The sequence below is a fragment of the Microtus pennsylvanicus genome, chromosome 8 (assembly GCF_037038515.1).
Source record: "Microtus pennsylvanicus isolate mMicPen1 chromosome 8, mMicPen1.hap1, whole genome shotgun sequence".
Lineage (NCBI taxonomy): Eukaryota > Metazoa > Chordata > Mammalia > Rodentia > Cricetidae > Microtus > Microtus pennsylvanicus.
Window position 1 is genome coordinate 42,954,102 of NC_134586.1, and position 15,464 is coordinate 42,969,565.

General features: G+C 37.0%; 1 protein-coding gene across 14 annotated transcripts in view; it reads right to left on the reverse strand.

Moving 5' to 3' along the window:
* The window catches only part of Chl1 (cell adhesion molecule L1 like), a 207,511-nt gene that overhangs the window by 29,449 nt on the left and 162,598 nt on the right, over positions 1-15,464 (reverse strand). For all 14 annotated transcript variants that reach the window (XM_075983320.1, XM_075983328.1, XM_075983325.1 and 11 more), the window contains 5 exons: positions 8,695-8,835; positions 7,938-8,049; positions 6,444-6,610; positions 5,437-5,602; positions 2,545-2,669 (listed from right to left, as the gene is read on the reverse strand). In XM_075983320.1, coding sequence (XP_075839435.1) covers positions 2,545-2,669; positions 5,437-5,602; positions 6,444-6,610; positions 7,938-8,049; positions 8,695-8,835 — 711 coding nt within the window. The remainder of the gene's footprint in view (positions 1-2,544; positions 2,670-5,436; positions 5,603-6,443; positions 6,611-7,937; positions 8,050-8,694; positions 8,836-15,464) is intronic.

Below are 15,464 nucleotides of genomic sequence, written 5' to 3' on the forward strand. Positions count from 1 at the left end.
TGGCAAATGCAACAAAACTGGTAAATCAAAGGCAATTACAAATATTTAAGTGTTAAGGTTTATATATAAATTGTGTGTGTGTCCATGTAAAACAGGGAAGGAATTCTTACCACAAATAAACTTTACTGTAAAAATTTGTTCTAATATTCCTAGTATTCAAGGAGAACATATGTTTAGTTTGGAGGAGACAGTAAGACTATTATCCATGCTGGCCTATATTATTTGACAAGTTCTTGTTAAGTGAACATTGACAAAAAGCATTATTTATAGTTCAGAATGGAACATGTTTACTTTTAAAGTTTGGCACATAACTCTATTCAAAGTTCAGGGACTTAAATAAAAAAGTATTTCTCCAGGCTAGGATTTCATGAGTAGACTGCTTGCCAGAAGTGCACAAAACCATAGGTTCTTCCCAGTCTTCCTTCCCCACAAAATGTATTTCTTCATAGTGTTCTATATTTGCAAGCTTAGAGAATTTATTTTCCTCTTTGGGATTTGCTAAGAATCCAATATATCCTGAGGTTTCATCACCCATCCCAATTACCATGTTTCACTTGAAATGAAAATCTGATTTCTTCTAACATCATATGGAACCCGAGGAACAAAGGCTTTGAAAACTGCTTCTTAAAATATATTTTTAAAAATATTTATTTATTTGTTTGTTTGTTTGTTTATTTATTTTGTATACTGTTCTGCCTGCATGTATGCCTGCATGTCAGAAGAGTGCACCAGATCTCATTATAGGTGGTTGTGAGCCACCATGTGGGTGCTGAGAAGTGAACTTACAGAGCTTACCAGCACTCTTCGGCTAATTCATCTCTCCAGCTCCTCTTAAAATATTTTTATGCTAAAATTTCTGGAAACAACTTCTTGGAAAACTTGTTTAAGTCTAGGCTTTTGAAATATTGTTTTCTAGGATAAAATATTTTAGAAGCTATACACGTGTCCCGAATCATTTTATGGTCAATTATTGGTATGTTTTAATCAGATATTAAAATTTAAAAAATATACTTTAAAACCAAGGAAGCAGTTTTAAAAAATCACCCCATCTTATCTAAATTTTTTAAAATATTACTAAAATGTTAGGCGATTACCATATAAATAAAGAGCATGTATAATCATAGCCACTGAATATTTAAAATTACCAAAATTTCACAGTACTAGAAAATGGAAGAGTAATCACGAGGGTGGATTTTAAAAAATTGCAGTAAAATTCAGAAGGTGGCCGCCAACAGCAGAAAGCTAACCTTTAGATGCTGCCATTACTCAAAATCCTGAGGAGGAACACTCACATGTCCAGATGTTCTGTATCTGTGCTGCCTGAGATGTGGCATTGCTTACCAGATGCTCAGCTTCTATAACTTTTAAATGCTGCTAGAATAGCTAAGAGAGGATTAAATATTTTCACTTGCAGAATCCCGAAGAAGCTCACTTACCTAGAGCTAAACATCTCACCCAAGGAGCCAAGTCTAGACCTGCTCCAATGTAACCTGTACTTAATTGGACTCAGCTTAGTAGCTACTGGCTTCATATAAGGGAATTCAACAGCAGCTAACTCGCTTTCCATGGTGGGAAGTTGTTAAGCTACCTGTAGAGGGTGGGGTCCTGGGTAATATTTAGCTGATTACATTAGGAAATGTCAATAGGTGTTAGCAGAAACTCCTCCTTAAATGCATCTGGACAGAGTATACAGAGCCTGTTTATAGGGCTTGTTTGAAACTCTAATGGTGGGAGGATCCCTTCAGAAGGAATTGTGTAGGAAAAATCTTCTGGAGTAACTATGACTTAAGCAGTGAGATTTAGCAAGCCTACATAGATGGCAAGAAGAAAGGGTGCGAATACCCTTCACACTTCTCGGGATCCTATACCTGTAGTGAAAGCTACATCTTAAATGGTTTGTTGGTGTTGTCTTTCCAGGGCATGTTTAAAGGAGGAAGAGCTCGTGGTGAGTTAATAGAGAAAGGCATTTGGAAAGCAGCCAGCAGATGGTCTGAGGGCTATAAACGCTAGTGATTTCAGGGTTAATGACATTGATTGCACCAGTGGAGTGTGCACACTGTTTTCCAATTAGTACTTAAAACATTCAAATATGTTTCTTTACAGAATACTTGATGTCTGCGTTCAGATTCCTGGGTTGCTGGGAGTTCACCCTAAGGTTCTGGTGTAGAGTGTAAACACCAAGCAGCCACTACCGGCTCTCCATAGAGCTCTTCTGTTCTCAGCCCCGCGTCTCTGAGCAGTAGTAATGGGTGGATCGAGACCTTGGTTTTTCTTTTCACTGCCAGCATTGCATATCTCCTGCTGCTACTGGCAACGTTCCCACATAGGGAAAAATAATTAGGCATTAATTAATTTCTTTTATGTGAAAAAAGCAGAAATAGTTTAAAAGCAAAGTTGCACTTCAAACAAACAAAAAATCAGATTTTACTTTTTTACTTTAAGAGCAGAGGCCCAAGTAATCATTTGCTTTAAAACGCATAGAAACAAAGGAAGTTAAGCACGCCTAGGAAGCATGGGGCAGAGATCCTCTCTGTTTTTACTTACCAAGTACGGTTACATGAGTTTTCTCAGAAACGCTATCAAGAGAAGTTTGAGCAGAACAGGAATAAATACCCTGATCTTCTACTGAGATGTTGGATATGGTCAGATTAGCTCCATCAATCAATATTCTGTTGGGATAGGGGACAGCAAAAAGTACATGATGTGGGTAAGAACATGTCCAACAGCAGAAATACATTCCTTTCACAACCCATGATGCAAGTTCCTGCATGGATAATGATTCAAGACAGAGTGATGAGACCAGTTCATACAATGCAGATGTTACCAGAGAAGGTCACAGATGAAAACCTGGAATACAGTCTCACAATATACACATTTAATACACAGTATTAAATGGGATCATATTTTTACATATTATATAATCAACCATCGGTGACCTATGGGTTGTGACAGAAGTTTGGGCTGGCCAAACTTCATATCATTCTAACAGAGCTAGGAAATTTTAGGGGTTTTGGTTTTTTGGTTTGTAGTTTTTGAAGAAAGGATTTCTCTGTGTAAGTTCCCTGGCTCCCAGGCTGGCCTGGAACTCCTTCTGCTAACCAGGCTAGCCTGGAACTCATAGAGATTCACCTGCCTCTACCTGGTGACTGTTGATAATTACATAATTGTTATGCTATAAACAGCAAACCTTATACAGAATCAAGGAGGATGCTTCTGGAAAAAGAAGATTTTAGAACTCTACCCAGTTCCACAAAACCAGAATATTATCATGGAGTCTGATAGTATCTTTTAAAAATGTTTTTAGACTTTACTATTTTTATTTGAGCATATATTTTTCTCACTTCCGTCTTCCCTTTTGATGTTTCCCTGTCCGCTAATAGTTAATTTCCAACTTGTAATAATTGAAGCATTTAATGCATTTAACCACTAGGTGGCAGTCCTGTACTTCTTTCTGGAAATCACTTCAAAGGCTATTTTTAAAATTCATTTCTTTGTATTTTGTCAGTTTGCAATAGTTTGTCACACAAAAATCAGTCCTTTATCAATTTTATTTTTTCTCTATACTTAGAGACATATCAACACTAATCCTCGTTTTTTTTTTTTACAAAAAGTAGCATTATTAGTGGAAAAAAATGTAAGCAATGGCTTTTTTTGTGGAAAATGTGACAGTTTTACATAATTCAAAAATTTAGTGCGAAATTAATAAACTGAAAACTTTGAAGATGAGGAAATAAACCTGAACCATATGGGGCTGACTGGTCTGGAGGTAGGGCCCCTCGTTCTCACATCAACTCCTATGATGCGATTTGTCAGTCAGTAGTACGAGGCAAAAGCCACACTGCAATATGTCAGTGGTCACAGCTGAAATTGGTGTCTTTGCATAGAGAAATGGCATGTGTATGCATATGTAGATATTAAAACAATGAGGCCAATGCGATAACAATCACGAAAGGAACCAACTAGAGAAATGATGAATGAATGGTCCAAAATGGAATAGTGAACAATGAGTTGTTTCTTTAATTTTCTGAGACCATCAAATCTTAATTCACAGTGGTCTCAGGCTCCAGCTTTTGCTTCCTTTTCATCGAGTCATGTTATAAAAAGTGGAGGTAGAAAGACATCAAGCAGACAGTGTGAGGGCAGCAATCCGTTAAGCCAGCATTGCGATTTGAACAACACTGAGTTCGAGTTCATTCTTTTATCCAAGACTCCACTGAGATTTCATCAAAAAAGAAGTTGGGTTATCTCCAGACCTTCAGAGTTACTGTGTAATTTCAGATGAGATTTGACTTCAAAATGATAAATTCCTAGCTCTCCCCCAATGACAATAAAGCAGAAGCACAAGTGACTTTTGTGTGATTTAACAGACAAAGCAGACTTTCTGACTTTTTTAATTCTAGTGGGTTCTATTGATCCCTTTGTCTTTTTGTTGCCCTTAAACTCCAGTGATTCTCAACAGTCATTCAAGCTTTCCTCTTTGTTCTATCTTCTGCATTCCTCCTGTTCAGAATACTCTCAGAAATGCATCTTCAGCCTTTGTATATGTAAGTTCTACATTCACAGATTCAACTGATTAGGGATGGACAAAAGCTTTTAAACAGATGTGTATTGAACAGCTACAATTTTTCGTGCCATTATTCTCTAAAGCACACTGTACAATGACGGTTTGTTGAGTATTCACACTGTATCGACTATTTAAAATACTGTAAATGTAATCTATATCCTAAAGAAAGGTATGAGACTGAATAGAATATCCTTCTATAGAATGCACTTGACCACATGGATTTTGATATCTGCTGAGGGTTCTGAAAGGTACTCCTACTGAGAGAAGGGCCAGATAATGTTGGCAACATGTCGTAACGAGATGACTACTAGATATAATTGGGATTTTATGGGTGAGAAGAACTTGTGTGAGACTAGAAGGGAGAAGGGAATGGACACTGACTGCCGTTTTAGAATGCAGTGTGACAGTGCCTCCGGCAGACAATGGGTTAGCAACAGTTGGGTCTCCTGTGGCAGCAAGTGGGCAAGGTGTCTGGGGAGGAGGCAGAAGTTTTCAGATACCTGGATCAGAGATGTACAGCCCATGCATGAGCAAGAACCCCAAAAGCAACACCTTTGACATCTTGCTCTTCCCGTCTTCCCAGTGCTCCGGGAAGCTCCTAAACCTATGCAGGTAAAATGCATCTCACACCTGGCTTCTATTTCCAGCTCTGAGAGGAGAAACCACATCTTATAAAACGTACAGAGCAGAAACAAGAAGGACATAAAACAAACAATAAATACTTTAAGATCTTCTGAATACTGATTTGGAGAATGAAACGTTTGAATTTTTGTACTTTAGTGTAGTGTGAATAATTTTGGAACTTTTTTTTTTCTAATGTGAAATCTGCAACTCACACACAACCCAGTGTTCATTCACAGCAGTGGACTCACCTGCCGTCTTCTGTGCCATTAATTTCAAAAGTCTCCCCATCTTTACTCCAGGACAGCTTCAAACTGTGTTTCAAATGGGAGTCACATTGGCTTTCGCAGTGTAGTTCAAGTGTGTGTGATTTCGGGATGCGAGGGTTCTTCGGAAAAACCTTGAGCTTTGTGGCATCTGCATGGTGATGAAAGGTGGTGGTTAGAACTACAGAGCACAGCTCACTCTGTTAGTGTAAAGTGTCGACAACCTCGCCAACCAAAACTGTCCCACTGTATTTTTCTAACATTAAACCTGAGAAAACTTAGGTGCAACCACCAATTAATGTTAGCACACTTTCTTACCACTCTTTGCTAAGTAAATAACAAAACTGTGAGCTAAAATTGGCTCTGGAAGTTGAAAATAATATAAGTTCTCATTCTGTAGCATCCAGATATATAATCATGTTATAAGGAGCATTGGAAAGTTAGGTGATTTTATATACACGTACTTATTATTAAATCAGAAATGGTGAAGCCCTGGCATAAATGTATCCACACAAATATGGAGGATTACACAACAGGATGCTATACTTGTTTTCTTTCTCAGAAGTACTCTCAGAGCTTAGGAGGGAGGACACTCTAAACATTTAATATTGACTAGTGGGAATTCTTACTGAATGAGTCAGGGATCATAATAACTTAAGACAAAAACAAAAAACGAAAACCTAATGCTTGGTAATACCTCAAGTTCACTACTGGAATAAAACATAGATCTGAAAATACACCCAAGTAGGAATTTCTTAAGATTTACCACTAATAATACACACCTACCTGCTAAGATGGCTTAAATCCATGAACATCACACCCTGCCATACCACAAATAGTCTTTCAGATGAAATGCAATGGAGTGCTTTTAAGACATAATCAAGTGAACTTTAACAGGTGCTCAAATTTAAATAACACTATTTTGTTTGAGGAAACAAAGAAAAACTGAACCCATGTGAGAACTCATGAATGTAAAAGCAAAATAACAGTACTTCTAATATCCAAATTGGCTGTGATGACGGCTTTTCCCATTGCGTTTTCTACCCAACAAGAGTAGGATCCTGCATCTTCCTCAGTGGTTCTGTAGATCTCCAGAGTGCCATTTTCATGGGTATGGTACCGACTACCTTCAAGGGGATGTGTTTCATCAGCCACTTCCCTGTGGAGATGCAGAAATGAGTGATTTTTGCTTGGGAGACAATTTTGTATTCTTCAGATACAGTTCCCTGATGTCATCCAGGCTTACGCCGTCTTCTGGTGCATGGTAGACCATATGGAATGTACGCATGGAAACTAATTTCTCTCTTCAAACTGTCCATTGTGTATATTAGAGCGGACCAACAGACTAGAGCTGAAGAGAATCCAATCCCCTCCTTCTCCAGTTGCCTCTATTTGTCTCACATCCTCTAGCACTGCTTTGCATGTGTCCTCTAAGCTTAATAAATATTTCCTGGCTTATTTATGGTAAAGCCTTTAGTTAACGATTGCTCTGGGCTAGCAAATGGGGAAACCAGTAATTGAAACAGATAATAAACCTTCCCAACCTCCGGCTCTCCTAGGAGAACATTGGTCATTCAGAAATATTAGAAGCCAGGAAGTCGTGCCTCTCCTGTGGACATGTATTACACTTACCCTATCAACCTCGGGCTCATTTTCACCCACATTCATCCATTCTCCAAGCACTTCTTGTCACAGCCTGATTAACCCTGTGCATCTCACCGTAAGTGATTGCTTGTGCTCTCAGTTCTAGAGGAACCACTAGCACAGGGCTTTCGAAGGGAGGGCTAGGCTGAGACGTGCACAGGACTTGCCTCAGATGCAAAGTTTAAAAGCATTTCAGAGATCAAGATAAATAATATTTTCATCGAATATTTTTTAGAACTCAAAACCAAAACCTTAAAATGGACAAAACCTCACAATTGAATCAGATAAGTTATGACTCTGCTTTTACCTTGCCTGACCTCACTACTTTCTCCCTACTTCAGGCCCTGTATGGGAATAGCACAATAATTTCACAGTAAAGTAACCAAACTTTATCAGTAAAGCAACTAAGATGGCAGATGCTTAGGGTGATATGTTTAGACTTAAACAACAATAGCATTATTAAAATCAAAATGAATGTTAGGAAAGTCTTAATTGGGTTTGCAATTGACTGTAGGTTAAGATAAATAATCAGACAGCCCAGAAGTCATAACAATCCTTAGCTAGACCCATCATAGAAAAACAAATCAATCTTTAAAATTGTCTTAGGAATCATTTTAATTCTTTGTGTGCTTTATGAACACAAATGGCTCTGTGTATTTCTTCATGAAAAAAAATCTCAGGATTCTAGTCAATGCTTCAGGAGGGATGAGTAATTAAATTTCTTTCTTTATTTCTCAGAGGCATTGGCTCTCTGAAGCAACAGGAACACAATACTGGCTGCAAAATGGTAGCTCAACAATCCCCCACACCCATTTTGTTAATATAACAGCAAGTCATCTTACCAGATCACTGTGGCCTTGGGTGAAGCAAAGTACTCGCAATGTAAAGAAGCACTATACCCAATCACCGTAGCATAATTTTCTTCATTCTTAGTTTGAATCAGTGGGACAACATCTAGTCAGAAGTAAAGATAAGGTTTTATACCTTTCTGCAAAAATTAGGTACAAAGAAGATTTTCTATATCCTTGATATATTTATAAGAATAGAAGATGGCTGAACATTTCAGTACAAATTCCTGAATTTGAATATTATACAAAACCAGCACATTCCGAAAGCATAATTTAGGTACAATATCCAATGCCCACACAGAACGTGAACCACACATTTATTTTCTTCCCCATGATTTATATGTCAAAAATTCATTGGGACTTTAGACTGGAAAGATAGCTCAGTAAGTAAAGAATTTAGTGCACAAACAGCCATTTATCCCCCCCCCCACAAACCTATGTTTAAAAGACAAATAGGAAAAGAAAAGAGCGCTAGAGTGCAATCCTGCCAATGGGCATTGAAAAACAGGTGGATTCCTGATGTTCCCTGGAAGCAATCCAAGGCTACTTCATAAGTTCCAGACTTGTGAGGGACACTGTCCCAAAAATAAAGGTAGAGTGTACCTTAGGAATGTTACCTGAGGTTGTCCTCTGGCCACCACATGAACACAGATACGTACATTCACACCCGTAAAAAGCTGGTCCTTATGACTATAACTGAGCATTTTCCTTCAGCAAACAGTAAGTGAAGCCAAGACGCAGGGATGCTCACCTACAACATCAATATTGGCACTGGCAAGTATGGTTCCATGGATGTTTGAGGCTTCACACTGATAGACAGCAGTATGATTTGGTTGTAGATTTGTAAAACTGATTTCCCTGGGGAACATAACATCACCAGGAAATGGATGATCTGAAAGAGAAGAGGGATTGTCAGTATGATAAAGAACAGAATATAAAATATTTATGAATGATTTATTAAATGTGTCACACAGTATCTATATTTTAAGACCAGTTTAGGGTGAAAAATAGCTCACTTGAAATCAAGTCTTTACATTTTGCTCAAATCAACATGGGTACCTTTTCAGAGCCTTTGCATCTGTAACTCCTTTTCAAATTACGCTTTCAAATAAATATGATGAGAATCCATGTTGCCTACAGCTCATTGCCTCGCTGCATCCCTGATCATAAAATGGGAGGTGATGTGTTTGCCATCTGAGTCCTACTGTGAGTAGACTCACACTTCAGCATCTGCATCTAGACGTTGCCCAGTGCACAGCAACAAATAGAGTCTAACTGGCCCTGTTTTTTTTTTTTTTTTGACAACATCTTTCCTGGTTCCCTTTTCCCCTTTCCACTATTTTTTGATTTATTCCTTTATTTTGTGTGCTTTATATTATCACTTAGTTATTTCAAATATGTAACTCCCAAGCTTCAATCTTTCTTTCTTTCTTTCTTTCTTTCTTTCTTTCTTTCTTTCTTTCTTTTTCTTCCTTCTTTCATGATATACTCCCTCCTCCTCTTCATCTTCTTTTTGAGTGTAGTTGTCCTGTGTACAACTTTTAGCAATCTAATTTACCCTACTTTCTATGATGATCTCGTTTTTACTCCCTGGTTTCTGAAGTCACTCCAGGGTATTTATTCACATCTGATAATTTTGGAAGCAGAGATGAAAAAGAGCATGTGGAGTTTAGTTTCTGTGTCTGGGCTACTTCACTAAATATTATATTTCCTAGTTGCATCTATTTACTCTGAAATTTCATGTTTCAGTTTTCTTTACAGCTGAATAGTATTCCTAGATATATACGCACCATATTTGCATCATCATTTATCAGTTGAAATACATTTCAGACTTTTCCACTTCTATTTATTTGTGAATAGAGGTTTATTGTGTGATATTTTTATTGCATTCTGATAATAAAGCTTGATTTGAACCAGACAGTGGAGCTGGAACTAGCCACTAGTGGTCCAAAATTACCCATACAAGTTTTGGAGGACTGAAGATAGATTGAGAGACAAGAAGTAGTAAGGCAGATCTTAAAGAGGATCTCAGCTCTTTGTGATGGAGGAACAGAAGAGATAGGAGGTCACTGGTGGCTTCTCTGGTGCTTCTGTGATCATTCAGGTTCTAACACCAATATCTGACTCCTGATTTTTTTTACTGACAAAGAATAATTACAAAATTAATTAAATTCCTGGCACCCCAACTTTGGCCAACATAGATCCACATAAAATCTAAGAAATCTCTAAAAACATTGGAGGGGGGGATAAACGCACACAAACTGTGAAACATAGCTTCTTGGTATCTGTCTTACTGTCTTTTCTTAGGTAAGCTTGGTGCTAGCATCAAACAGAGGGGTGGCTCCTTTAAGAGGCAGCTTTCTGGCTTGGTGCTAGCTGCAAACATGGCACAGCTTTTTTTAAGGGTTCATGTTATGTAACAATAACATGGGGTTTATGAGCAGAGGGCGGCATATTATTCAGTGACAGCAAGAACCTAACAACTTCCCAGAGCTGGGGCAGTATACCTATCTCCCTCTAGTACATCCACCATGAATCTAAGCTCTCAGGGAACCAAGTGGGGAGGAACAAGCCACCAACCAGCATGAGTGATGCCATTCACTAAGCTGAGTGATCCTGGCAGCTGACATAACAATTTAAGATTCATCTCATGTGATCAACAAAACAATACAGATGGTCAGTAAAGACAGATCCAGACCAAATAAATTTCTAAGCAGGTTATAATATGTTTAAAAATATACATACGCTTAGGAGAGAAAGGAGAAAAAGTATATGTAGTAATAGATTAAAAATAATTTTAAAATAATAAAGACATTCAAAAAGGAGTAAAGTAAAATTTAAAAAAAAGCCACATAATGATGGAAAATACACAAAGAATCTGGATCCTGTATGTTATTGCATTATCTTTAGATTTTCTAATTGTTAATGAAAGAATGACAGCTGTAGAGAGACATTGGGTAATAGAAAAAAGACTGCTGAATTAAATCAGCCTGTATACATTAAAGATGTGCTGACCTCAGAATGTAAACCAGAATACGGCTTATGTTGAGGAAGAGGTTTTACCTTTGTCTCCAACTAAGAAATCTGAAAACCACTGAATAAATGTGACATCTGAAGAAAAAGGATAAATGTGCTGACCTCAGAATGGAACCAGGATACGGGTTATGTTGAGGAAGAGGTTTAGTCCCCAACGAAGGAATCTGAAAACCACTGAACAAATGAGACATCTGAAGAAAAAGGATAAATCATCCAGAAAAGTTTCCCAAGAAAAACAATCAATTGGCCTAATGGTATAACACATTTCTACCAGGATAAATTTCATAAATCTTCCCAAATGTTTGTTTCTGCTGTTGTCTACAGACATATAAGGCAAATGGTCTTTTTTAAATTCAAGTTCAATTAAAAATTAAAGGGGCCTTTGGAATTTGAGTGTGGCTCTCTATGCCTCTAAACACAAACATGTTTGCTAAAGAAAAATCCAAAATTTTTGTCTCATGTCAGAAGATCCATGTGATATAGAATAGAAGAAAAACCAAAATTAAAGGACTATTCTATTGGTACTAATCTCGTAATCCTTTGGTTTTATTTTGACTCTTTAAATTTTTTAAGGTATAAATATTATAACAAAGTTCATAACATTAACATATATGTATGTGTTTAAATTTTTCATTGTGAAATTAATGATTATATGTAGTACTAATTCTAGAAAAAGGCTTAATCCTGCTTTTTATATATGATTTTGGACTTGAGTCTGAATCAGAAAACTAGGAATTAAGTTTGTGTGTTCTGGATGTACTTAACAAATTTTGGTCCTTTAAGATCTCAGAGATGTGCCGCATATACATTTCAAATGTCTTTCCGCAGTAAGCCATGTCCATTCTGAACAACAACTTTTAAAGTCTCCAGAAGGATGGGGGGATCCTACAACAATGACTCCACGTGAATTGTAGTAATGCCACTAAGTTGACAAACATTACCCAAAGGTCAGCTTTGGACTAAACTGCTCAGGACAGCTTCAAAGCAGTTAGCTGAGATGGTCTTCCTCCATACACTACTCCAGCCAAGACTTCAGATAAGTCCAACCTTTCCCATTACACAGAGAGTGGCAACAAATGATACAACCAGCTCTCCCAATACTTGGCCATTATCTCAATTTTATCAGGGTCCTGCAGAGATTTTACCATCCCCCAGATAACAGGAAGCAATCTAGAGAACAAGATGCTCACATTCTTAAGAGGTAGGATGGATTAGTTTTGGTCATTCAGTGAGTTATGGATATTTTTCATTGATTAGGATGGCTGGTTATAAGTTGTTATTGGTAATGATCAGGAAAAAACCTGATCAAAGGAGATACATTTTAGGGATCTCATCTTGAAAAGAAAAAAAGGGGGGGGGGGAGAAATAGAAATGATAGGCTAAAAGAGTAGTTTATTGAATCTACTTTTAAAATAATAAAGAACAGCTAGCAGTCTTAAATATTTTACATTGGTATGGATTTTTGCATATTGAGGCAAATTTAAGGTTAATTTTTTTATACTGTATATATGTTTCTATTTTTATTTAAGACATTTTTGTATATTGATACAAATTCAAGGTTTTTTTGTTAGAACATTCTGTACATACTCTTTTTTAAGGTATTGTACCTATGCAGCTCATTTAACAATGTAATGAAAATCTCTAGCCCTTGAAAATTATTATTACAAACTATTTAGGATAATAAAGAAATGCAGGTTGGTAGTTTGTCACCTATTATAGTCAAACTTATAGTCACGCTAAGTATATTTTCAATGTCAAATAGAGATATAGACAGGTGGTCTTCAAATTATTCAGAGATCTACAGAATGTGGCATTTAAGATGCTTTAATAACAAGACTTTTTATGACAATGAGACATGTCTGCTTCTGGTAGCACCAATAATGGGCATCAAAGAAACTCCATATGGAGTTTACTTTCGTTGTGGCAAAAGTTAGCCACTGAGCAAGAAATTGCTCTTGTCTCAACTGCTGACAGTATATTGTCTGAGCAGAACCAAAAAAAAAAAAAAAAGACTTCTGAAATTTGCCAAGACAAGTCAGAACAGTCATTCAAAATTTCTGCTTTATGGAAAAGTCTGTCAGATATTTTAGGTCCGTAGGCCAAGATGGCTGCTCCAACATTACAGAGGAACTTTGGGTGGCTGTCCAGGCAGTCAGCTGTTTCTGTCATTTCTTAGTTTTGCAAGTTTTGTTCTCTGCACTAATATTTTATCTTTCTTAGGTCTCTGATGAAGTTGAAGACTAGATAGTCACAGTTATAGTGTTCTTTGTTACCAAATTCAGCAAAGAAACTCACAAAAGAAGTGTAAAGTATTTACAGTTGAGAGAAATAAAAAGATAGTTTTGGGTTGTTAATATAAGTTAGGATAAAAAGTAAATTAGGTACAAAACTTTGGACTCACCAAGAGAAGCTAGATAATGGAGGATTTTCTCAGAATTTCCCAAGTGCAAGTGGACTGAACATTGTGAATATAATTCTTATCTGAAAGTTGTTCTTCTTTTTTATAGTTTTCCTGTTAGAGTTAAAGCCTTGCCTTTTTATTTATCAAAAAAGGAGAAATGTTGTGTGATATTTTGATTGCATTCTGACAATAAAGTTTGCTTTGAATCAGAGGGTGGTGCTAGCCACTAACGGACCAAAATTATTCATTGAGGTTTTGGAGGACTGAGGACAGATAGAGAGACAGAAAGTAGTAAGGCGGGGCTTAGAGAGGATCTCAGGCTAGTTGAATGGAGGAACAGAAAAGACAGGAGGTCACTGGTCACTACTCTGCCTTTCTCTGATCATTCAGGTTCTTACTGCCCTTTCTCTGATCATTCAGGTTCTTACCCCAATATCTGACTTCTGATATTTTATTAATAAGGAATAATTAGATAACTGTATCAGAGGTCATTCCTGGAAATATGTTGATGCAGAAAGCACTGAGTAGATTCAGTATCTTGTATTTCTATGTTTTTTCTTGTGTATATGTGTGTGTTCACACATGAGTGTGTGTGTGTGTGTTTGTATGTAGCACTAATGATCAAAGAACAATAGTGACTAAAACAGATGTGAGTTTCAAAGGAAATGTCCAACAAAAAATTAGAAGGAAATAATGCAATTATATTTTAATAAATTTTATAAACACATTAAAACATACTACTATTGATCCAAAATGCAATTATCTGTTGAAAATTAGCACACCTAAAGTTCTTGTGCACTTATTAAGAGCCAAAATATCCCACGGGGTATAGTCCATGCACTATGAAATTGCCTCTGCTCATTACCTGATATGTCAGCATTTATAAGGCGCGGAAATATCACTTTCAGAGAAAATGAGTATCCTACAGCTTCTGACAACAGCTTGAGTTCTAAATAAACTCTTGCTTTGACACAACAGACAGGAAGAAGAACGTTTGTGCTGGAATTATTGGGTGAGGGACAACAATTTAAAAATTTAGCTTAAATGACATCAATAGATATTTTCTATCTCGTATTTCCATCATACAAAGCAACAATTATTTTAAACTTCATGGTGTGGGAAACAAGGTCTACTACATATTGGGAGACTTTTTAATATATTCTTTTTCCTCACTAGAACCATAATGCATGCATTCCTTTGGTCAGCTGCGTTCTTTGTATCTGTGCAGATGTATAAATGTATTACTAACACTAAAGAGCAGGCACAAAGAAGCCTGTGAGTAAATACTTGTGGAAATATCTGAAATAAGTAGAAAGGACATTTTCTTTCCATGAAAATTTCCAGTCAGTAGGCAGAAATTTAGGTCCTGATTTTTACTCAGAACTATAACTATGTGCTTCAACTAGAAAAAAAAAACACCCAGATGTGAATAAGGCTGACAACTTTGAGATAGAGCAGTTATGCTATGATTCTGGTGGGTTCCATGTAACCACATTGCTTATTGAAAAGCAGAAACTCTTGTCTGGTTATAAAAACAGAAAGGCATGACCATGAGAAAATGGCCATTGTCACAATAATGTCAACTGTGAAGACTGAGAAAGAGAGCCCTATGTGAAGAATGCAGGCAGCCTGTAATAACTGGAGAGAAATGGAGATAGAAACACTGAGATGGGGTAAAGAGGAAGAGGGAATTAGGAGAGAGACTTTGATTTCCTTGCAGAGAGTCTTGTAGAGAACTCCTAACTTTCATACTTATACAACAGGAAAATTGTATTGGTTCAGGTGAACAAACTTCTGGAAATTTGTTGCAGCAACATCAGAAAGCTAACATAAAAAACTGAAGCAATTTATCAGCTACTTCTTCGGGATCAACGAGATATATAGCCTTTTTAGGTTCTGCATGACAGAAATCGTAAAGGACACCATGAGAGATTACGTTTCTGATCTCTTCCTTTATTCCTCTGTTATTACATGGGCTGGCAGAGTTAATCTTGTCATCCCTGTGTTCCCTCTTATATCATGGGTCCCAAGGGCAGCTTTGAATCAACATGGCATTGGAGAAGAAGAATTAAGACCAAATCTTC